At 41.3% G+C, this 26,197-nt stretch overlaps 1 protein-coding gene across 1 annotated transcript in view; it reads left to right on the forward strand.

Annotated features, from left to right (window-relative positions):
* The first annotated feature begins 370 nt into the window (after positions 1–370).
* arrdc1b (arrestin domain containing 1b) overlaps positions 371–26,197 on the forward strand; it is a 63,498-nt gene continuing 37,671 nt past the window's right edge. The window contains exon 1 of the mRNA XM_050053410.1: positions 371–673. Coding sequence (XP_049909367.1) covers positions 556–673 — 118 coding nt within the window. The 5' untranslated portion in view covers positions 371–555. The remainder of the gene's footprint in view (positions 674–26,197) is intronic.

The raw sequence follows: 26,197 nt of genomic DNA on the forward strand, positions 1-26,197 counted from the left end.
ATAATAATAATAATATGACAAAAATTCAAATTAAATCGCCTAAAAAAAAATTATATACACCTTTCACTTATAGAGAAACTGTATGTCTACATTTTACTGTGAAAATAGGCTATAAAAATATATAAATATTAATCACATAGTAAAATTTGTGCAGTTAGAGGTAGAGATTCTGACATTCTGTCTGTAAGATGCAATAACTTCATTTAATCAAATTAAATCAAAATATTTACAATCATCTTTCTGTCGTATCTTAGTCGTGTTTATTTATGAATGTTTTGCAGTTTAAAGTCGGTAATAAAACGTTAAGGAGTTTCAGTTCCAGTGTGTTTGGGTTTATGAGAATTTTACCCAACATGACCCTGCATCTGCCATGTTTACTCCAGCCTGTAAACCACAGGGTGCATCAGTCATCATCCCTCCCATGACTTCCAGCGGGTTGAAAGTGACGTCACTGGTCTCTAAGGGGGGGCTCGCGGCAGCAGGTGAGAGCGCAGCATCGCCTCCTCGCTGCTTTCAAAGACGCAGAGCGGCGGAGTCGCGGAGCGGAGCGGAGCCATGGGAAAGCTTCAAGAATTTGATATCACTTTTGCCAACAACAAGGTGGTCTACGGTCCGGGAGAGTCCATTAGTGGAACTGTGAAGATACGGACCGGGAACTCGCTGCAGTACAAAGGTAACGTTAAGCTGTCCTTCAACATGTTCATGGAGAGGAGAAATGTTGCCAGCGTGTCTCTCACCGCCTGCTTCAGGCAACAGTGGAGCGCGCGGCGAAGCCTCAGTGCAGCCTAAATAAACTTTTCCTCCGTGGTGGTGGACACGAGGAAGAATAAACAGACACCAACCGCATGGTTGGCTCAGTGGGTGACTGTTGTGACCGTGAACGTGGAAAGAAAATTGGTCCCTGGGTTTGGTGGAGGTGGTGCTGCGCTGGGAGTGTTTCCACCCTCCACATGACACGAGCAGCCGCCGTGGACTCTGTTGTTGTGTCTGCTAGTTGGTGCTGCTCGGTATTCAGGTCGTGTCAAAACCACATCCTGGACCACATCCTGTCAGAACATGCTCCATGTGAGGGTTTGGGACCAACGCGTCATGTTGTTGGGGATGTTACTGAGCAACATTCACAAAAGCGGAACAACAGGTGTTAGACACTTCATTGCAACATATTTACTGTCATAAGTCATGTCTTACAGCATGTTAAAGTCGCAGTGCCAACATCTGAGACAAACTTGTGGGAATAATGAGGGGTAAAGTAGGTTAGGAAGGTGGAGAGCAGCTGTTGGAGTTGCCATGGAGGTACACAAAGAATCTATTGTGCGTAAGCGATCCTTGTGGGGCTTCTTGTCTGATAATAGAGGGTGCTATCAACTTTAACTAAAGCACTGTTTCAAAGGGAGTCTGGCACAGAAGTATGTTAATAGACTAGGACAGTAAATAAAGAGGGCTCTTCCAGAGTGCACTGATGGTCAGGTGATGGCTGCCAACTGGGGGGAGTGTACAGATTTTATAGTCATTTTGAATGTGTGTTAAATAGCAGATATAAATAACATTCGCTACATTAGCGCTGTTTTAGGAAAAAGCTTTGCATCATAACAGGGATGTCCGAAGAGAACCGGATACAGCATTGGAGGCGGGGCCCTTGCATTTCTGTAAAAGCTGCTCAGTGGTGCATGAAGCCAAAAAGTTTGACTTGATTCAATCATGCAGCTCATCTATACTTTGAAAATGTTGTTGAACCAGTCATTTCACAGGGTCTGTGATGCTAAAAAAACATATCCACCGATTTACAGATGTTTCTTTCCCAGTGCTAGTCAAAGGGGAAAAAGTTTTTTTTGACCCAGTAGCTTTGGGGTGGGGGAAAAAATTGTTATTGTTTTTACTTGTTACAGCATAGTATCGTGATATTTTTCATATATTTTTCTGCTGCAAAAAATGGCTGAAGTGAGATGAACAGACTGAAACTTTATCTTATTAGTTATTGACAAAGTTTTCCTTTGGGGACATAATTTACAGTTGAAAAAAGGTAATACTTTAAAATCACAATGATATTTTTTCATGATCTCATCATCGTGGATCCTCTGGTGATTCCAACGCCTACCAGTAGCACCACGTGAGTTTTACGGTTTGGCCTAGGGATGCACCGATCTGACATCTTGATCGAATATCGGCCCCGATATCATCAAAATAGATGGATCGGGTATCGGAAAATGCAACCTATACCTGAGGAGATCCTTTCCCTTTAAATCTATTGCGACGCGAGCTACGTCATACGTCATGGAGCGAAGGAGAGAATCTGCTGTGTGGCGGTATTTCACACTATTTCAACTGCTGTTGCACAATTGTTTATTTTTGTTAGATATTAATAGTGCATCATTGCATTAATCTGTTTCATCTTGTTTTAGTCTTTTCTGTACTATATGTAAAGGTATATAGCTTTTTAGGTCAACCATGGTATCGTATCGGTATCGGGTATCGGCTGATACTCAAAGCCACAGAATCGGGATTGGTATCGAAACTGAAAAAGCTGCATCGGTGCATCTCTAGTTTGGCCATGATTTCAAATTGGCTTCAAAGTCTGGTGCACTTCCTGTGGGCCTGCATAATATCCTACAGTACAGTATGCTACAATACAGCCCAATTTGATCTCAAGTGGGCTGTACTAGGAAAAGCCATTGCATAATAACATGGATGTTTAAAGAAATCTGGATACGGTGTTGGGGACGGGGCCTTCATTCTTATGAAAGCTGCTCAGTGGCGCAGGACGCTAAAGAAGTTAGACTACCTGGGTATAAAACTACCTGGGTCTTCCACATCATTGGGTCCATAGAGCAAGCACACTAGAGACTTTGCATGCCAAGCGGCTAACTTCTGATGGCCGAGCTGGCTTTTTCTGGTTTAGCCCTCTGCGAACATGACTGTGGATAAAAATGATTCAATCGAGCGGCTCCTCTAGACTTTGGAAATGTTATTGGACCAAATTAGTCAAAACCCAGCAGTGAAACAAGTCATTTCACAGGGCTTGTGATGCTCAAAAAAATGTATCCACTGATTTACAGACTTCTCTTTCCCGATGTAAGTCAACGGCTCTACGTGACGGTTGTAGTATAGTTTGGCCACTATGTCAAATTGGCTTCAGAGTCCAGCACACTTCCTGGGGGCCTGCATAATATCCTATAAGTAACAACACCTCCAAATGTTTCCCTTTTTTGTGTTAAGAAGTACACTCTAAAAAAAAATCATCCATTTGCAGAACAAATGATGAACAACCTGAGATGTCTTAAGAAAAATAAGTGCTATTTTCAACAATATGTCTCAATTTTGTCACAATCAGTCAGTCTGCTACTCACTGTTGCTACATGTGACTAGAGATGTCACGATTACTTGATTTCACTATTAACCGTGATTTTAAACGCCACGGTTAATTATTCGTAAAGATTCCTCAACACCGTCACTCTCCAAAGATTATGCCAGGACGCGGAACCATATACAGTAGGTCAGCGCAACTCGCACGGAACAAAAACAAAGTTACACAAGCGGCGTCTCCAAGTGAAGAAGTATGGATGAAGAAGACTCCCCCCCCACCAAAAAAACGGATAAAGTCAACCGTGTGGTATCATTTTGGCAAAATGACCAAGGGGTCATTGTTGACGACGGCTTTCCAGTTTGTAAAACATGCCGCAAAAAAAGTCGCGGCCAAAGGATCAAACACGAGCAACATGATACAACACCCGCGGGACAACCACCCGGCTTTACATGCACAAGTAAAGGTAAATGCACAATAACTGGGTAAAATACGTCAATCTCAATTTATCTAATGTAACATTGAATTAAAAATTATATGTTAGCGTGTCATTTGCAATTAATAGCGTAGTGGTATGATACGATTGGGCTTTACAGTGCAACGTGACAAGCTAAGGCACGTCTCAGAAACTTTTTTGATGGATAGTTTTGCAGTTTGTGTGCACACAGCGTGAGGTTGTAATGGTTTTGGGTCCGTGTAGCTCTTTGGAGTGAGACGACAGGCAGAAACTCACGTCCACACGAGTGCGGGATTTCACAAATGCTCATTGTTTATTTTTACATCAACTTAAAAACACTCCAAGCTTACCAAGCCCGGTTGTACGGCTACTACATTTTCATACATGAACAATATAGTCGCCACATGTACTTAAAACCATCACTGTTGTGTTGAGAGATAAAAGAAAAAGCGGGAGCACGTAAGTATACGTCCGACCAGCGTTGGGTGCGCTCAACAGACTCAAATCATAACAGGCGCTGCTTGATGACGTTGCTGCTAGGCGACACAGTATACACCATGTTAAAGGCACATTTCATATATTCGAATGTTACAAGTTCAAATCCTTTTTTTAGTCGTCAGACTGTTTCAGTGTCAGTGTGCAATGTGGAAGATATACATAATGTCTTCTCAAGGTCCTCAGTGAGTGAACATTTAGCATTAGTATTACCTCCTTTTGCTTCCTCCCATCTGTGTTGAGTAAATGTTGGACTTGTCCTTCCAGCACGATGTCTGTTTAATTTATTATTAACACTGCACGAGATATGCTCTCAATTTATTTGTGTAATTGTAATTTAAAGAGAACAAAAAGACACGCACATCCTAGAAAAAACTGCTGGACCACAAAGAGGCATGTAGCAAAAGTAGACCGCACACTACTTTTTGGTTACTTTTCTTTGTTGCTATATTATTTTTGTTATGTTGGCATTGAAATAAATGAAACTTAAAGATCTATAAGGAGTGTTCATGTGATTTTACACATTTATAGTGTGAAATGAATTAATGCATGATAATCGTAAAACCGTGATTATTTCTCTGACAATAATCGTACCAAGAAAATCTATAATCGTGACATCCCTACATGTGACACTGGTATCACCACACCAAACTGAAGTGGAAGCTATAAAGGAAGCAGATGAAGGTATCACCTGCCATACAAACTATTTACAAATCAAACGTTTTGGCAGTGCCTTAGCATTAGGGTTACAACGATTCTTTTGTGCTAAAGCTGCTGATTGACAATATGTTGCAGAATAGCATCTTTCGATATGATCACAATAACTGCTCATTTTTTTTGTTCAGATCTGTATCCTGTTCAGGGAGGAAAGCCTCTGTGTCAGCATTTTACATAAAGTAGCTACTCACTGTTTTACTTGCCTCTGAAACCTGGCGCCTTTTAGCCTTCATAAGTGCATCAATATTAGCTGTGCAAAGTCATGTAGTGGGCCAAGTTGGACCCTTTGGCTGCATGCTTAACATCCCTTTTGTTAAGGTTTTTGTGAAGTTATACTGCAGCATTTCCTTCTGCCATCCTGTACCTGCATGTCAACATAGTGAGATTAATTTGCCATCATGCACAGGCTGACCTGAAGCAGATGGCGTTACAGCAGAGGTCAGAGCTCCTGTTGAGCTCTGTTACACTGTGATGTCACATGGCTGCAGCCAGTTTGTACCAGACACCAGGCGTTATTCCTAAATTAAACAATGCTCTGATGAATGAGGGCCGTCCTTGGAGCGCACAGACAGCAGGGGAGCTTCTCCAAGTCAAGTGGACAGCTCAATATTTAAGATGTAATAAAAGAGGAGGTGGAGAGGGGGTTTGCATCTGCTACAAGCAGGTGAATAGTGATTGTTGCATTTACTGGTAGTCCGTCCATCCAGTTTCATTTCCCTGTAAATCTGATTTCACATCTGCAACAATGTGTAAAACCACAGTGCGCTTTCAGTGCTCTGCACTCTCACGAATGTCTCATAAGAACTCTGATACTAAATCTATAATTACAAATAAAGTGGATTTTAAATGTAGAAGAAGATGAAGCCAATTCAACATTAAAAAAATTCAAAAATCAAAGCATGTTTTCAAAGGGATCAAACAATTAACTTTAGTTAACTGTGTTGATGCCTGAGGCTGTCATTCTTTTAACTCTTTACCACCCACCACATTTGGGTTGGTCCACCTAAGTGCTGAAATAATTAAGTATTAGACCTCTGCAAAGGATTCAGGATTTATGACATTATTGGACTGCTTTGAAAATAGAGACACCATATTTTTAGTGTTTTACTTGTGTACTCTGCTGTGTGTTGTACTCAGATTATTTTAATGACAGCTATTTTTGAACATGACCACAATGGCAGAAAAGAGAAAAGTCTAACCTGTCAATACATATACCCTGTGTTCATATTCATGTCACTTTTCATAGCACCAGCAGTCCGGGAAAGTTCCACGGTGTGCTACATCTAACAGGCGGCACAGTGGGTAAAAGGTTAAAACACTTTCAACACATTTTCTTTTCTGTTCATACGACTTAACTTGTTTTGAAGGTAGAAAAAGTTTCATTTTGTCTTTGTTTTTCTCACTTGCTCAAAATAGTTCTCTCCAACCTTCTGCTGTGTTAAATGTGTATTTAGTGTCCTGCTGTTGAGTCATTTTCTAGTGTTTGTTGTTTTGCAGTTTTTCTAGTAGGGGAGGGCAGGGACAAGACTTTAACTATTTTAGTACTTCCTTCTTTGCACAGATACGCATTTATGTAGGGTAACCATATTTTATTGTGAACAAAGCACCCATATCCTCTACCTGTACCAGTCGTTTTTTAAAATATTGGATAAATGAGACGGGCACAATCAGACCGGGAGTTCTCGTTCTGCATTGTTACTTGTGCCCCTCTGTCAGGATGAAAGAGACACAGATGTGGGTCAAAAGTAATAGCTGGATATATCAACCACAAAAAGAGGAAATACTAAATATTTCTGGCATATAAAGCTCATAAATGCTCCAGTTAGTCCTCCAAGCAAATCACCACATACTCTCTCATCAGTTTATCATGTTTATTGTCGCAATTGTATGAAATTGATGCATCGCACTCATCTAAGTGAATAATCACCATTTTCTCTTACAAATAACATAGGGTTGGAATTAGATGGTTAAACCGTCACAGATCCTTACCCGTCATGTGCACTCAGATGTCCAAATTATGTGTTTTCCTCTCCTTTTCATTAACAGCAAGACAAGTGCATGTCACACACTGAGCGAGCCGCCTGTTAATGACGCTGTGGGCTAATGGGCATGTAGCTACTTCCATGTTTCAGATGATACGTCATGTTTGTAGTCGACCAATGAAGATGAGTTTACATACCACCTTGGGTTCGTCCTTCACCTTCTCAAAATGATCCCACACTTTGGATTTCCTGCCTGACATGTTATTAACTAGCCTGTGGAATAACTGCAGGTACCAGCCCTGAAAATTAGGGGGCTGTACACATGCAGCATCTTAAAACGCCTGGAGGTTGCGCACTGGATGCTCTTGTGCCTTTTCTGTGCCAGCTTCCAGGAGCGTGGAGTGCTGAGCGTGGCCTCTTCCTGTGTCTGTCCTTTCAATTTAAATTCCCACATGGCCCAGTCATGGAGGTTTTGATTTATTTTGACAAGGTGCAGCTCCTTTTAGAATTTCATGATTGTTTTTTTTTCTTCTGCGACTAAGCGACGAATGAAATCTTGTCAACTGATGACCTTAGTCGACTATTAGGAGACAGCCCTACTATGGATAGGTCTAATTGATGATTTACATTTGAAATCTGTAACAATAAAAAAGTTACCAAAGAAATGAAAAACACTTCAGTTGTCTATTTTTTTGCACAACAAGTAAAAAACTGTTGGCAGATTTGGCAAATTGGCAAACCGGATAGGGCTGATTTTCTCAACAGTGAGGCGTACTTCCTGTGGATTTCCTGACAAGTTTCTGAGACAGAGTATAACAAGAGAAAAGGTTTGTGAAACTTGCATCACAGCCCTCCCCTAAAGCACATCCTGATGATTGTTTGTCCCTCAAACAATGTTAAATTTCACTAAAGCTTGCCTGGTGAAAGTGTGTTTTAAAAGGTTATGTCCAACGTGGTATTGTTTTTGCCAGTTTAAGTCTTCCACTGACTTCCAACCAAAGAGACTTGGGCTCCATCTCGGGCTTTTAGCCTGTCCATTAATGTACTGTAAATGCAGAAGCTGCATTATGTGTCCAGTGACATCACCCCTCTCAACCACGGCCGCTGATGATTCCATCAATCAGAGGGCTTGAATCATGCTGAAGCAGGAAAATGTGTGAGTGTCTCTGCTCTGTGCAAGCGTGAGAATTTCCTGTTTTTGTCTTTTGAGAGGAGAATACAAGAGAAAAGCTGGTTTGTTACTGTAAATTTAGACATTTGGGCCAGGTTCCTCATTTAATCCATTTCCTGCATTTATCTGATGAACAATGTCTCAATAGGTCAGATGGTGAATCACAAGGCTAGTGATCTGAAAACCACTTTCACATTCATGGTATCATAATGATGCAGATTAAGAGAGGGTACACTTCTGGGGCCATTTTTTGAACACTTTCTACTCAATTAATGGATATCAATGCAAACAGCAGCAGCAAACCTTTTTAACTGGAGAGTGATTTTCTGTCCTGGTGCTTTAATTAAGCATCAGGATAGAAAGCATCATTAAGCAGTCGTAAAATTCAGTGAGCTTTACCATTTCTCTTCCATTCAGTGGCCCTGAGTTCCTAATAGTCGGTTTTTAAAGTGTCTATATCCTGCCAGAGTGTGCACAGCAATCATGAAAAACAGAATCCACCCAAAGATATTTTACCAAAGAGCAGCTCTGGTTTTTTTCAGCTCAGGACAGCCTGTGTATCTGGGCGGATAAGCCACACAGCATCCATTACATAGACTGTGGCACCATATGAGCTGCATGGATCCTTTTTTAGTGTTTTATTCACATTGCATCGTGAGTCATGTGTGTACAGTTACCAAGTCATATGGTGAAATAAATACAGAGGGATATTAATAAACAGATATAAGTTCTCTAGATGCTGATTTTAGGGGCCAAATTCTGAGCCTCGCTGTATTATTGATGATGGAGACCATTAGAGAGCATTTCTATTGATTAGCTTCCTCACAAAGATGCTCGTTAAAGCACAGTCGGGAATGCATGAATGAAAGTACATGAATGAGCTTATGCACATTATACTTAAACATAGTGTTGAACATGCACGACAACCCAGTGGAAACCTTAATTAAAGTTAAAATGTTCATATAGTATGATTTACCTGCCAACATTCAGGAAGTAGTGCCTGCTTTATTTAGCAAGGTAAATAGTAAGGATGGAGTGGTGAATATGGGTGTGCATCAGACTTTCATGTTGGAGTCTGGAGTGTGCGTCCTTTTACAGACAATAAACTATCAGTTTATCACTATGGGAAGGATTGCTGTGAATTTTTGTACAGACATTCATGGTGCTCGGAGGATTAAGTCCTCTGACTTTTCCTCTAGCAGAGTATGAAGTTGAAGTTTGTAGGTTTTAGTGAAATGTCTTGACTATTGGATGTCGCTACATAATTCACATACATTCATGTTCCCCTCAGGATGAATGCCAATCATTTTTGTGATCCCTTACCTTTTCCTTTAGCACCATCATCACGTCCAATTTTTAATTTGTCCCACACCCCAGCCAGCATTTGTATGTGGGACCCATGTGGGTAGTAAATGGGTTGACAAATGGGCCCTAAATGGGACTGTGCATGAGTTCCATATTGGCCCCAGCCAGCTGCCCGCATCGTTGGCTTTGCCCAAGTGGTCCCCACCTGCTTATGGTTGGGCTACCTGGGTACCAAGTGAGTATGGGCTCAAAATGGGCATCTTTTCTTGGGCCCACTTGGGTAAACCCACCCATGTCGGCAGTTGGCATGGGTCAATATGTAACCCATGAACAATTCCATATATGGTTCATTTTTCAGCCCGTTTACCACCCACATGGGCCTCACATAGTGATGTTGGCTGGGACTTTGGATAATGACCAGATTCTTACAAAACAAATGACAATCCCATCAGCCTTAGGTGTACTTTGAGTTTAGTAGGCATGTCACAGTACCAGAAATTTAGTAGTCTATACCAATACCAATGAAATTCCGATTCTCCATACCCAACTCGATACCACGGTAAAAAAACCCAATAACATTAAATCCCGTGTAATCAAACAAATGCTCCTTTATTAAAAACAATTAAATAAATCAGAAGTACAAAGGCGCAAAGTGCTAGTCTATGTGGGTTTGTGATATTTTCACTCCTACATTGTTGTTGTTGTGGAGCACTTGTACAGTACATGTAAGATGTGACCGATGGTCTTTGTGGGAGGCTGTTTATCCCGTCCCTTCTCCGCTGTTGGATAGCTGGGTGAAAAGTGACAGTGCCAAGCGCAGCATTTTATCAAAGTGGAACATTTCTCAACCCATGGTGACCAGAAAAAAACGCCAATTGTGCAGCGCTCAGGACAAAATAGATGGTCAATGCATTGTTATACTGCTGGCATTTGTAGGGTAGTGTAAAAACGCAGCGCTCCCATTGGACTCAGGAAAAAACGCTTGACCTGTCACTGCAGCTGCACTTGTCACCATGTGTTCCACGTGTTGTTGTTGTTACTCTGTGCTGTTACACGTTCTTCTTCTTCTTCTTTTGGCATTCAACAGCAGACTAGAATACTTGTAGGAAAATGCTGCCCCGTCATATCCAGAATCCCTGGTATTTATCATACCGGAGAAAAACAAGTACTGTCATGTTTTCAGAATTTTGGCATTGACATGGTATTTGTTGCCCTGACATCCCAACTTAGTGCAAAGGTTAGCGATAAACTAAGGTGATGAACATGGTAAAATCTACCTACTAAACATCAGCATGTTACTGTAGCATGATGTCATGCTAGTGCTAGCATTTAGCTTGAAATACTGCTGTGCCTAATCACAGCCTCACAGAGCTTCTTGTCCTCCTTTAACCACGGCCTCCTGGTGTTATTGTGTACAGAGCACTTTTCTATTTGCTTTTGACTGCCTTTAATTGTAATCTTTTGTTGTGTATGTCTGATGATTGCCACAGACTCTGAATTAATTTCCAATACACTTTTGTCCAATGAAGGACAATAAACTATAGTTGTTACTAATGGATATTGGAGGAATAATCAATGAAAAAATGGTAATAAAAGTTAAAGAATACCAGAATCATCATTGTAGTGTCATTAAAAAACCTTAATATCAGTCTGTTTTAGAAGCTAACATGTAAAGATGTCCTCTGCAAACTACATTTTCTGTTGTTGATTCTGGGATATTGACAGAAAAACCCCTGACTGAGAAGCAGGGGATCCCTCTGTGTTAATGTGTTGTTATAGATCGGAGGTAGTAGGCGTAGCCAGTCTGTCTGTTTGGTTTATTTTCCTCTTGTGTCTTGGTCGGCCTCCCTGCACTCAGCAGCGTGTATAGTCACCTGATACAGGAGATGCTGCCTGTTCACTCAGTGTCTCAGCTTGTATGGACATTTTATCTCATGTGGGACGTACCTGTATTGACAGTTTACTTCAGGCTCCAACACTCAAGACAGAAACGCACAGTCCTGGTGGCTGCATGCTGTTGTAAAGCAAGTTAAGTTTTGGAGCCACAGATTTAACAGGAAATTAATCATTAAGTGAGAGTCCACTTGATCTGACTTCCTGCTTGTTTGTGTTCTCATTTATCTTTTATCTTTGCTGTATATCCAAGTCGACTTTCAACCAGCGCTGTGTGTAAATGAGACCTTTAGGTGTGCAGTTCTTTTGTATCTCAGATGACAATGGTGGATCTCTGCTTAGCTTTCAGCAAAGCAGAAACACAAACATTCACTGTAACCGAATCATCGTCTGTGGTGATACAAAGCACCAGCTTTATGTAAACAAGACTCAACATCCCCTCAGGTTCGCACAAAGCATTCCACAAGCATGTGTACACACACACACACACACACACACACACACACACACACACACACTTTGTGCCTTTAAACTGTGCTGTTTTTTATCTTGTATTTAAGTCTTGTGGTTTATAAATCACATGATGAGAGTCATGTTATTCTCCTTTATTCCTTGTGACAAACCATTTTGACTTTTGCAGCTTTAGTACACAGTCAGCAGATTACTAACCCATCCTGTTACTCTCAGTTTTAGTTTAAATGTCACTTGAACTCACCATTTTGTGTATTCTTCTATGGCTGTGTATTATACCGCCATGTTTTATCTTAGACTAGTCGACACCTGTCCACACAGCAGCAGTTAGTTCAAAAACAAATCTGTTAAGGACAACTTATGGTAGGACTAGGAAGATAATTCCGTTACTGACCTGTCACTTTATATGTAGACATGACCTTGATCATTTTTCTGACCTAGATATGTGTTCACATGTGTGTTTGTTTTCACTAGAATATCAACTAGGGCTGGGCGATATGGCCTAAAAAAAAATTTAAGAAAAATATTTGTGGCCTGGTAGCACGTACCTGGGCTCCAAAACTTTCAGCATATGAATAAACCCCGGCTTTTCCACAGTAAATATGGGCACCATATCTCTTGCAAGATACATTGCGACTGCATCCGTGATTGCTTTCCACCAGGCCCCTTTCTCATCATACAGCAGTGTTTCCCCTACTGTTATATTGCCCCCCCCCCCCCTTTGAAGATCAAGTTAGTTTTATTTCATTTCATTTTCTATATAGCTCCAGATCACAACAGAAGTCTATAGAACAGGTCTATACCCTGTCCTTTTATTAAACTAACTGAAGAGCCTTATGTTATTTATCTTGTTTACACAACTTCATGTCAGTTCTGTCTCTACACGGTGCACATTTACAATCCTCCTCTGCTCTGTGTCGTGCATGGCCACACGTGCGCACACACACATCGCTCGGGACGCATTTTCCCGAGTCCGAGACAATTATAACCGAGCCTGGCCCGAACCTACAGCACGGCACCGAACACACAGTCTATGGAGAGGAGCCTGTGTTGCGTTCAGGCGTTGTCACGTAAATAACAAATTCAAGCACCTGAATAGGGATATTTTCGTAGGAAGCAACACCTCTCCCACTTGGCAGCATGCCTCTGTTTGAGGTGCTGCAGTAAATTGTTAGTACTGCTACCTTGGGTAGCAACGGCCTTCAAACACACTTTGCAGCGGGGTGCTGTTTATTCTGTGTCTGACGACACAAAACCGAACTGGTTCCCTTTCTTGGGAACGAGTTCTTCCCCGCTTGCTGCCATGATGTTTGTGTATCAAGCGCGCAGGGGGGAGGGGTGAGCCCACTCTGAGCTATGGGAGTCCAGCGGGGAGCGTCGGTGGCGGATGTTAAAGAGAAACTTGATTTTCATTAAAACAAATCAACCTAAACTACAAATTCGAATTAATCGATAAAATCGATTTATCACCCAGCCGTAATATCAACAACATTTTAGCCAACATGATGCCAGAATAAACAGCAGATTTTCCCCGACCATCACTTGGGTGCAGCAATTCTCCCTTTTTCTCTGTTTACTGTCTTCTCGTGTGAGTCCAAAGAAAGATAAAACAACACTTTAAAATGACAGAGCGTGGCTTACCGGTAGCCTGCAGCTGTACTTTCGGAGTTGAAGACAGTCCTGGTAGTCGTTAGTTTACCAACCCCCGGCAATGTCCGCTGTTCGTAGTTTTACCCTCCAACAGCTTCATCTTCCACTCAATTAATCCACCAACAAACTGCCAGGCTCCCAGGCCACCCATCCCTTAGAGACAAGTGCAACACAGCAGCATTATCATGGAGGTAACTGAGATGTTTCCACTTGTCTAGTAGTCACAAGAGACATCATTTTGGGGGAGAGAAAGGGGGAATGACATGCAGCAAAGGGCTGAGGGTTGGAGTCAAATCCATGGCCACTACCGCGAGGACACAGCCTTTTTTGGTCATGGGGTGCCTGCTCCACCAGGTGAGCCAGTGGGCGTCCCATTTTGTTTTGATTGACCAAGTTGAGCAATTTTGGCTACTCGTACAAAGGTGCCATAAATTCATATGTACTCTCTTGTGTATATTAACAGGTGTTCTTACGGTCAGTGGTATATAATGGTCTTAAAAATTTTTCTCACTGTACGTGGTGGTGCTACAGACTAGTAGTGAAGATGTTGGATGACTCAGGGGCATCATATAAGAGAAATTTATACTTGGTTATCAACCAGTTTGAACCTGGATATTGGCCTCTAACAATGCATGTAGGAACTTGTTCAAGGTTCGAGTTCATTTGTTGGCATAGTACAACACTGAGTTACACAACAAAATGTAGCTGTAGTACTTTCATGCTGCACAAGACGAAAACAAAACGGTAAAAGCAGTGCATTTCTCTGGTGCAGTTTCTTAATTTGCAACAGGAGAAATGAATCCTTTAAACAGATGATAAGGCCGATGTCTTAGCATTAAAAGATTTGACACCAAGGAAATATTCTCCATCAACTCTGACTACATTTGAGCACCAAACATCACAGATACAAAAGTAGAGTCAACGTCCCCTCATCCCACCAGAGTCCTGCATTCTGTTGGTGCTGAACAAGCTCCGCCTGTCAAGTGTGACAGCTGGATGCAGGCTCACGTATGTGTTGCACGCTCATCTGATTAGATAGCAGCAGAAAGACAATAAGAGATGAAACCGGTTGGGAGGGTATACTAACAGACTGGACTGATGCTGTTTTAACAGTTTATTTATCAGCTGATCTCCTTAAAGCAAAACACTGAATCCAAATAAAACTCTGTGAAATTGACACAGCATAAATCAATGAATCCAGTGTATGAGTATCCCTTTGTTCTGGCTCATGGAGATATCCCTGCAGACGGGGGTTTCTGTGTGACCGTCTAGACTCAGGGGCCTGAGTGTATCATGACATCACTGCCCCGAGGGCGACTGATAACAGATCTGTCTGCAAAAACACCAGTGAAATGAATGAGACGTCCTGAGTGCAGATTTTTAGCCTTTAAGTAAATTATAGTGAAGAGGATGAATAATCTAACAAAAATCTACGATTTTAAATGTGACCATGGCTGTTTTTGTTTTTTTTACTTTTACTACTGCTGCTACTAATACTACCCTACTGCAACTCCTACTACTACTACTAATTGTCCCACTAGTACTGCAGCCACTACTGTTACTATTAGTATTATTTCTACCACTATAACTGCTACCTCCAATGGTCCTGGTGCAACTGCTACTAATACTCACACTACTGCAACTACTAGTTCTGCTACTGTTACTAGTGCAACTACCTCTGCCACTGCTGCAAAAACTACCATTACTAGGGATGATACAATCTCAAAGGTCGTTGTCGGAGCCATTAAAGCCATTTTTTAACTGATCTGGATCGGCTAGCTACATAGCGCCTGACCTGATCCTTTGTTTTACATCAGCTGTCACACAGGTATTTTTGCTCGTAAAGCTGTCATGCTCAGCAAAGCGGAAAGCAGCTATTGTCAACTTTCCAACTCTCCACTTTGATGTCTCTCCTCCACTCCGCTAGGGTTTTATGTGTGTGTGTATAAGAGCAGGGGCTGAGTCACGCCTGCAATGAAACACCACATGCCATAAACTACGGCAAAATCCAGTATGTATTTTGTGTGTGTTAATGTTATTTACCAAGGTTTCATATCAGTTTAGCGTGAGATACTTGGTGTCACTTATGGCTCATGAGGTTTTCACTGCTGTGCTTGGAGGTAGAGACGGCGGTGCTTAGCTCAAGACAGCCACGTTCACCACGTCACTGCAAGCGCAACAAAAACCCCACAAGCAAAAAGCCACTAACAGTGAATATTTTTAGGTACCCTCATCTGCACAAACGATGTATAGATGCCGAAAACACTCAGGTCAAAACAGGTAGTTCAGGGAGGCTAACTCAGGCAACAGACACTGGAGAATAGTCTCCTAAAGGGATAGAGACATCAATATTAAATTAATCACTTCGGAATCTGGGGCAGATAAACTTGATCGGGACATCCTAAACTATTGCAACTACTACTAGTGTTACTACTACTACTCATACTAAAACTGCAACTGCTAGTGCTGCTGTTTATACTGATGGTATGGCTACTAATGTTAACACAACTTGTTGGTGTAATAATACATTTTGAAACATTTATTTTGGTAATACAATTTTAAAGGTTCAGTAAAAACGAAACAGACGAAACATAAAGTCTGTAAAGTTTTCTTGGGAGCTCTTCCTTGTTTTGTTTGGTTTGGTTCTCGTTCTGTCTTCTGTTTGTATTGTCCTCTGAGACTTACGTACTGTATGCATGAAACATCTTGAACTGAAGAAGAAAAGGTTTTTAAACCCTCAGACTTTGGTGTCCTTTGTCCGGAAATCAGGAACGTGACACATGATTACTCGGTGACTCAGAGTGACTCCATTCTTTCTGCTGCCCTTCAGTGTGGGCGGGTGGCATCGATCCACATGTACAGTTCTTCGTCAGACAGTGTACTGTGCTCATAGAAGTGGTGTTGTCAGCTGCAAATCTTGGCCCCAGCTGCTCCCTCTCCCCTCGGACTTAGTCATGTTAATAATAACTATCCTTTGACCTCCATAACTGACGCCCTGCCTACAGTAACCCCACGGCTGGTTATTTAGGTCTATTATAAGAGGATTCTGTCTCATTCCCACTGATAAGCACAGACACAACCCTGATCACCTCCCCCCCTTTCTCTGTCTAAAAAGCTGTCCCACTTCCTATGCTTTGTAAAATGTGAGAAGAGGATGTCAGTGTTCTGTGGAAGTGGAACAAAACGTTGATTAGTGCCAACAAAAGAAACTAAAGATAGAACGCTCGTCAGCTGGGAGATAAGAAGTTGGTTTATGGTTGTGCTGGCATGTTGTGAAATGTTACATGGTGTGGTCATGTAGGCCCAAATGGTAAATGGATCATCTCAATCCAACTGTAATTGAAAGCTACACTGATCAATGTTTCTGTTTATTAACAATTAATCCAAAGACTGTATGAAATGTGACAACCTTTTGCCTCTGTTTTTTCTCATAGTTTTGGCTTTTAAGATACATATACGGTGTGATTCAGTCTCAGGGCATTAGGCACCAAACAGCAGATAGTATAAGTTGGCAACCAACTAGTAAAGAAAGTAGAACATACGGCAACTAAGATGCCAGATTTTCTTTGTGTTTGTTGTTATTAGGGCTGTCCTGAATACCATTTTGGGGTGTCAAAGCTTCAGTGATAGTTACCTGCCAATATTCGAAGCTTCAATGTGACATGACGGGACTTGGAGGGATGTAATATCAACCACCCGAATCAACCAGACTTTGGTAGAACTTAGCATGGCTGCTTGTGTATGTGAGGGAGAGATAGAAGAGAAGATGGAAGGTGGACTATTGTATTGGGCTGCATCACTAGTTGCAAGGCAAGTGCTTTACTACAGTTGCCAGCTGCAGATATCTGTCTGTAATTATTCACAGCTGTTCCTTTTCCTTGTTGAACAGCCTGTCCAGTTACTTGAAGCGGAGGTTAATAGCTGCACTGATGACACTGGCTTATTCGTGTCTGACACTTGTCACCTCCATTCAGCTTCCTCCACCAGTTTACTAGTTAAAAAAAAAAAAAAAACACGAAGCATTTGAATACTGATTTAGACGTTGATTACAAAAGCAGCCATTTAGCCTGAAGCATTCGGGCCAGTCCTAGTTGCTAGGGGACCTAACAACCCATTGAATTGGATCAGTGTATTGATTCAGTGATCGATGATTCAGTATCATCAATGCAAAGTAAAAACATTGATACATATCATCATCTTAAAGATGTCTGTGTCACGTCTTCCGTCCAAGCGCACCTTCTTCCTAAATATTCACACTGTGCTAGCACCAGGCAGATGTTAGCAAGCTGCCACGAACAAGACGCTGAAGATATTAAATCCCTTCTTAGGAAAGAGTCAGCAGTGTGAAAATATTGGGGATTTTGGAGAAAAGACAGCTCTACAGACAAAGCACATGCCATAAATGAGCAATGCCATTGGAGCATAAAATATGCAACAATGCAACGAACCAGGCCGGGCACCAAAAACAGGAGCATGGCATTGAGCTTGTGCTTGTGCAAGCGTTATTGTGTCAGATACGTGCTCACCAGCTTTAATCTGCAAAACCTGAACTTCAACTCTAAAACAGCCATGAGTGTTACAGCTACCGTTTCATATTTCATTTGTAAAAACACGAGGCTTTACAGTGTTGTCGAGTGACAGTTTTGTGAGCTACTGCGTACTCTGGAGCCGAAATATGCAGTCCTATTGAGATAGCACTTAAGTGAAACTTGCATAACGAGTCTGTACAGTCAAACTAAAGATGAGATCAAATGTCAGTTAATGAACGCAGAAGAAGTTGCTATCACTACAAGTGGCTGGATGTCATTTACAACAGAAGCCCATGTGCAGTAATTTGTTTTTAATTAAATGTCTGGAGGAGCTCAGTAATAAAATCATTCTTAAGTTGCTTTTTGTGAGTTGATATAAATGTAAGTGATTGTTTTAAATGGGCATTTGATGTCTTTATAATATATTATGATAAAACTAGTGATTTACAGCCACACCAGTTATTCCTAATTAGTCAAACCCAAGAGGCCAAAAAAATGTGTTGTTGCCGCTCTAATTTTTCATTGAACCAGGTTAATCCCACAGAGGTTTTTAAATGAATCATTTATTGTACAAAGTATATGTTGTAAAAAGGTGTTGTGATCTGAAAGACAGCAAAGGAGCAGGATGTGCGTTTGCTAAGAGGGCAGAAGGACTGTGAAGTTTTGGTAGATGTCAAGTGAGAAACCACATTGAATAACACGGCAGGACACACAGATTAAGTCTTTTATAGCCCATATTTAGAGGCATGTGTTTGTTTGTGTGTGTGTGTGTGTGTGTGTGTGTGTGTGTTTGGTCCAGTTTTTTAGGAGCCACGAGAGATTTAAATCATCATTCCATCTCCCCCCCACATACTGTTAATCCTCCAACGACCTCTCTCTCCTCACCTACATTTATAGACAAAGCTCGTCTTTTGTCATAGATGAAAATAATTCCATCATGGGACACGTGCATGTATTCGACCCAGTCAGAGAGCTGTGGTGTCAGAGGAAAGTTGTAGATGATAAGTTGTCTGGTTGGTTCACAAACAGATGAGCATCCATAGAAGCAAAAGAGCAGCGTTTACCCCTTCATTGCAACCTTGTCAAGGACAGTTTACCTGAAAAGGAAATGATAAGCATGTGCTCGTGACAGTGCAAGATGTAAACATTAATGGCGTCCTCCTCGGCTGAGCTGTAACATTAGCTAGCTCAGTGGTGCTAGGTGAGCTAGCAGCAGATGCACTCTTCCTTCTGCTTTCTTCTACGGTTGGTGGGTGTAGTTTGGTAGAAAGAAAACAGTTCCTACATGAAACTGCTCACAACAACGACTGTGGATTATCTTGAATAACCGGGTCATGATTTCTGGAAAGCGACATTGCTGTTGAGATTTTCAAAAGTATTTCTTTGCCGCTTTGAGCTCCACAATTCGAGTGACATCTAGTTGCATTATATTGGAGAGAAGGCAGACATCTCTACGGCCGGTATCTCCAACATTTGGCAACGCACACAAAAACAATCTAGACTCATAGTGCCAAAGGTGCTGTACCACTTGTTTTGTCTGTTAGTCATGTTAAGGAGAGAAGCACCGTTGGTATTAGAATAGGTTAGAAATTCTAGAGGAGAGGTTTTACCGAAATCCCTTCGGGTTCCTTACCTCTACTTGCATTTTGTGTGCAAATCCAATTCAGGTAACAGTTAATATTTGTACTTGGTGATTCTAGGATGGACTATCCCTTTGAGGTTGGAATGATTACATGACCAACACATTAGTCAACGGGCAGAAAATGAAAACAAATTCATCTCTGCTTACAGCAACTCAAATGTGAGAATCTGCAGCTCTCCTGTGTTTTATAACATTGTAAATGAAACATCCTTGGGTTTCAGACTGTGCACAACCTTGTGCATTTGTCAGCTTCTCCTGACACTGTACAAATTAAACAATGATCAGTAGATTCATCTAAAATGACAAGTTCATGTCATGTTCAATTCTAGACATTTTGAGTTCGTTCCTCAAACCCTCTGCTTTCTTTTCCGTCTGCTTCCATTTTTCAAGATGTGGTCAATGTTGCGGGACCCTCAGCTGTGGGAAATTGTGTTTTTGGCAGGTTTGAAGCAGCAATAGTTTCAATGTTTGTTTCTGCTTTCTTGTCAGTTTCTTTAAGCACTGGCTTATTGCAGACAGCAGGGTTTCAGCTCTGTTGTCCTGACATGGTGTTCTATGAGCCCTAGGCCATCAGCAGCTGTTACTGTTGAACCTATTTCACCTACAAACAAAAGGTGTTCATAGCACACCATGTTAGGTCCATGTCCTTCTCCAAAATCACTGCAGTGGTTGGGAGCTGCTTCTTTACTAAGTTTAGCTCATGATCTTGTGTTCCTAAAGGTCACTAATAGCAGAAATAGCCCAAATATTTGGTTTGTACTATTTTGGCCTCACTGCATTGGCTTCCAGTCTCTTTTAGAATCCATTTTAAAGTTCTTTTAATCACATACAATGCCCTAAATGATCTGGCATTGGAGTATATAACTGAGCTTCTCACACTGTACCATCCAAACAGGCCCCTCAGGTCTGGTAGTCTGGGTCTTCTAACTGTTTCCAGGTTAAAGACAAAGGGTGATCAAGCCTTTTCAGTTCTTGCTCCTCGGCTTTGGAACAGCATCCAACTTTGTGCTTTCAGCTCGAAAAGTGGTCTACAAATAAAGTTAATACTGTCATTGCTGATGAGTCAGTTATTGATGCTACTCATTAGCAGTTTAAACACACCCTCATCATAAAGTCAGCTGGGACTTAACTCTAATGGTTACACAAAGAGGGAGTGAGCAGAGGTCTGAAGGTCGCTGCTGGGTGTCAGCTGATACTAAATGACTAATCAAACAATCAAAGCAGGTGACTGGAGTTTGCACAGGGTACATTTCTCTCTACGTCAAGTATGTAGCTGGATAAAAACCAGTTAAGATAAGGTATAGCAGTATATTTAGCTATAGTAGTCATTCATGTGAAATTACAAGATTTAACCCTTTAAAAATACAGTCAGTATGTATGCACATGGAGCTGTCGAACTCTGATTAAACATTGGTCTGTGATTCATTACATGTAGATATGGTGGTCTTATCCGCATGAGTACAGCCTGTTCTGTCTTTGTGTTTGCTTCAGTCAGTTTGATCCTGATCTCAACATCCTGATCTTAAAATGATGTTTTTGATGTTCTCTTAGAACATTGACATTGATTCAAGACAGGTCCTGTAACAAGCTGCTTTGTATCTGATACCAGCACAATGAGATTGCTAATTGCCGCTAAGGGAAAAGCCGATGCTTAAATGTAGGTGTCCTCTGACATCGATACCATCAAAAGTGGTCCTAAACTGGCAGATAGAAAGTGTTTAAACATCTTAATTCTCAAGCAAGCCTCATACAAACATCATACAAACATCAAGACGATGAAATGGAGGAAATATCCAGGGAATTGAATCATTAATTCAATAATTGCTAAATGCCTTATAATGAAAACCCGATGATGATCTAGCTGCGAGGCTAGATGTCAGAGTATCTTGTTGTCCTGACAGACTGAACACAGAGGCAGTGTGTGTCTCCTCCAGTCACGATGTCTAGATTTGAGACTAATGCAATGAAATGTGGACATTTCATGGCGTGATGGGTAACGTGGGAGCAAGTGTGCAGAGTGCAGATTACACGTCTGCTGGTTGTTTTATGATGTAACTTCTGCATGGATAAGCCTCTTACACATGCATGCAAACATACCCAGGGATTTGTGTGGTGTGTACATGCAGATGTGTATGGACCTACAGTCAGACACATGCAAACACAAACATAAACTGATCCGACTCAAGTGTGCAAAGCTTGTTGTGGGCTGGTTCATTATAGAATGCTGACAGATACTTTCCAAGCACAGTGTGTAATTAATATTACAGCTCAGAAATCAACAGCACTGATGAGAGCTAGTTTGACACTGCCCACGTCATACATCGTCCAAGTTTGCTAAACTCTCCTGAAGGGATGAACACCATTCTTCCGAAGGATTTTCCCTCATTTGGGGTTTTGACGATGATGGAGGAGACTGCTGGTTGAGATCTGGTGATTGTGAAGCCCATAGCAAATGATATACATAATTTTCACACTCATCAAACCAATCAGTGAGCCCTCTTTTCCTCTATGGAAGCGTCTGCGTTTGTTGTTTCTCCACTCATTAAGATTTTACCTTTAATTTATCACCAGTCTGTACATTCTCAAGCTTACATCATAGACTGTATACCAGCAATGGACGTAGACACAGTGACGTCACCTATCAGTTTGTGGACTCCTGTTTTGAAGCCTTGACTTTGGCATTTTGATTGTCGCCATCTTGGATTTTTGGAGCCAGTAGTGATGTGAAGTGACCATATTTTGATGAGAGGTTGGAGCTAATCTTAATGCTAGCTTCTAACTGGTTAGCATGGTGCATTAACAGTCTGTGGTTAACTTTAGGTCAAGTTACTTAGGTTGGGTTTAGGAAAAGAAACATGGTTGGGTGTCCTTATTTTTAGGTAAGTTAAGTTATGTTGGTTAGGCCAAAGAAAAGAGACATGGTGATGATGTACCTTAAAATAGACTCAAAGTTTACATACAAACAGTGCATAGGACCGCCTGAAGTCTGATAATAAACCGGATATCGACCAGTCTCTATTACAAATAATATTCAGGCTGTAAACTGCACTGGTTCTTGCTAGTATTAGAGATGTGAAAATACATTTAATGTCATTAGATAGGACCGTTGTGTGGTTGTTTTTGAGGCTGTCAGTGTGTGTGCTTTGATGCATATATTCCTAATAGGGGTGTAACAGTACATAAAAGTCACATTTTGGTTCGATATGACGCAGAGGCTCGTTCTTCGTCTCGATGTGTTTTTATCCACCAATCTCTCTTGTCATTGTCCTCATAATTGACAGTGAAACCAAAGTGGCTCAAAACACCAGACCTGTAGATTATTGGAGGATCTTCTAATTCTGGTTAGATAATAGCGTTACTAACCATCTTGCAACGAGCTTGCTTAGTGGAGCGTGCCTTCCAGTGTGTCTCACAAGAGTAGAAGAAGTAGAGTTGGTTCTGGGTGGGAAGAGCAGACAGCATGTTGCCTGTCCTGTCGTGTGTGCTGCCTTGTTGAGTGCAGTGGCACTGAGAGCTGTGTATTTTATTTTCCAAGTGTAATAGGATAGGTCAGCATATCTTTCAGTTCGTAATGCGTACCAAACCCAAAGCCTCATACCGAATGGATCAGTATGAATATGTGTGTTGTGACACCCCTAGTTCCTTTGTATTGTGTCTTCTTTCTTTCCTGCCCTGTCTTTCTTGAAAACATCCTTATCTCAGATCATAAGACCAGAGTTTACTTGATTAAATAGGTCATTCTGTATATTCCACCTCTGCATGTCTTGTCTGTAACATCTGCTCAAACATTACAGTTGCACAACAGTAAGTTAAAAAACCATGGTAACTTTATGTCGTCATGTCATGCAAAAGGTTGCCTCACACTCTTATCTGAGGCTCCAACATGCCTCATATTCATGCTTCTTGAGATGTGATGGAAACACAAATGCACTACATGAATGTTTAAAGGCTGAGTGTAGTTCCTCAATTTTGTTCCTGTGGCTTCTCAGTTGCTGAGCTTGTATGGTTGAAAAGCTTTAATAGAGGGCATTAAGTCATGCAATAATTCTATCTCTGTTTCACTGAGGCGTCTCTCAATGCTGCGTTTCTGCCTGTTACAGATTTAATGGAGAGGTAACTCAGGACATGTCTGAACGAACAGCCCGTGCTCTGTTCTGCTGCAGGGGATTCCCTTACAGTCAGGGGTAATAGATCATAAGATCAGGTGGCTGTGTTTGACATGTTTCACTGAGAAGCACCAGAAAGGAGACGAGGGAGGGAGATGTTGGAAAATAGAGAAGGACTAATTGTTTGCAGAGCTTAAAGATTTAATGAAGGTAGTAAGTGTAGCATCGGATTACTCGGCTGTCCTGTGGTGCTGAGTGACAGCTGTGACCTGTGGGGTTTCTGATACTAAAAATATTTCAAACAGTAAAAGACAGGTTTTAGAAATATTCAGGGAACAGAGGTTCAGTGGATCTTGGTGCATTTGCTTCTCTGTCCTTGACGGCTTTTGTTAATGATACAAGAACAAAGAATGATCTCAAAACTCCCCAGAAAATATCTTTTTCTGTCTGAGCTCTGACCTCACTGGTGAAATGAGTCTCGCAGAGACCCAACAAAACAAAATTGCGATTCATTTTTGTGCAGTATCATTCTGTAGGAATCTCTTCGTGAATAATGCAAGAACGGAGTGGTCTGTCCATCAACACTGAACCAGTAGGGCCTGACAAATACAGACACATTTTAGTTTAAAATTTAACCTTAAAGGAATACTTAAGCTCCCAAAATGACCATTTGTAAATCAGTTACTCACCCTGTGTAATGTTGAATTTGTGAAGAAAATTTTCTTTTTCTTGCATGCCTACGGTGACGGGAATCCAAAAATTGGGGAATTATTGAGGAATTGAACTAAAAGGAGTTTGCATTTGAGGCTGTAGACATGCCATGTCTTTAACCGCCTGGAAAGCACGAGGTTGGGTGCTGTGTGCAACTCTTGTGCCATGTTGGTGAAGATTCTCAGCCATCCAGGTCACGGTAATCTTAAGTGCTATATCTTTGTCAATGCATTTGCTTGAGTTTCTTGAACTAAAGAAGCCTCTTGGATGAGAGGTGAAACATCTTCAAGAAACTCAAGCAAGTCCAGTTGCCTACGATATAGCACTTATGATCTCTTGTGCCTATTCTGTGCTAACTTTCAAGAGCGCAGAGGCGGGTTGCATCTGAAGTTGCTAAGCAACCATAACAAGCCTACTTACAGATCCTGAGTGCAGAGCTGATCCTCTTCCAGGTGTGTTTTTTAAGTGTGTAGGCCTTAAATACAGATGTAAAGCGCTGGGTAGCCCTGCACTAAAATGATCAACTGCTCCACATTACCACAGACTGACATTTACAGAAGAAGGGAAAGATACTGTATCTGATGGCTGTGATTGGTGGTTCCCTGTCACATGACATGTGTTATGTGCTGTCGTGTTCCAAGAGTTGAACTGAGTTTATCTCAGTGCGTAGCCATTGGGCCCTAAAAAATAGGTGCTTGACAATGCACGAGTGTCGCTCTTGCGTTTGAGCACACTTGCAGCACATCTACATTAAAAACAACTGTTGCTATTATGGTTGCATAGCAACTTAAGATGCACTCTTGAAAGTTGGTACAGAATAGGCACAATAGCGCCCAACCTCGCGTTTTCCAGGTGGTTAAAGACATGGCATGTCTACGGCACCAAATGCAAACTTGTTTTGCTTTATGTCAGCAAGAATTTCCTCAGTTTTTGGATTCATCGTCACCAGAGGCATGCAAGAAAAACGGGTTTTCTTTACAAATTCAACATGAGTAATTGATTTACAAATAATCATTTGTGGTTCCTAAATGGTGGGTCTTAGTCCAAAAGTGGGTTGCGAGTCTGAATGGACCCCAAGTGACTTGCAAACATGTCAAGTTTGTGAAAAGCACAGTGATTTTCTGGCACAGAGCTGCCATTCCCTGCTGTATGGACGAACAGAAAGCTGCTTGACAGAGTCGGCAAACTAGCTGAACGATATGGCCAAACACAAGTGTGATGCTAGATGTATTAAACTGTGTGGACCTTGAGCTAATGACTAAGGAGAAATCTGGACCCTGTGGCTGGACCAGTTGGGAACCAATGGATTAGAGGGCAAAAAAAAAAAACACAGCATGTGTACAGCCTAGGGCTGGGCGGTATGACCTAAAATTTATATCACGGTATAAATTGAATCCCTTCCCTAAAATTTATATCACGGTATAAATTGAATCCCTTCACGGTAACGGTATATATCGCGGTATAAATGTAAGTGTAAAAGTTATAATAGAAGTGTTTCTGAATGGGTTTTGTTGTCCCTTAGCAAAGCTAAATTGATTAAAAAAAAACAACAACAACAAAAGCAAAGATATAATGTATTTTTTTAGAGCATTTATTTTGCAGAATGCAGATCTCAAAACTCAAAATTAAAACCCAGTACTCTATGGTGCAAAATGTCCCCTGGGATCTATATCAAAAGGTAATTTCTTTCTTTTAGCAAAATCCTAAATGACTGAGTTGTTTTTTCCACCTGGACCTTTATGCTCTGCCATTTCTCCTCTCATCATCTCA

Source organism: Epinephelus moara, chromosome 9, assembly GCF_006386435.1.
Source record: "Epinephelus moara isolate mb chromosome 9, YSFRI_EMoa_1.0, whole genome shotgun sequence".
In the NCBI taxonomy this organism is placed as follows: domain Eukaryota; kingdom Metazoa; phylum Chordata; class Actinopteri; order Perciformes; family Serranidae; genus Epinephelus; species Epinephelus moara.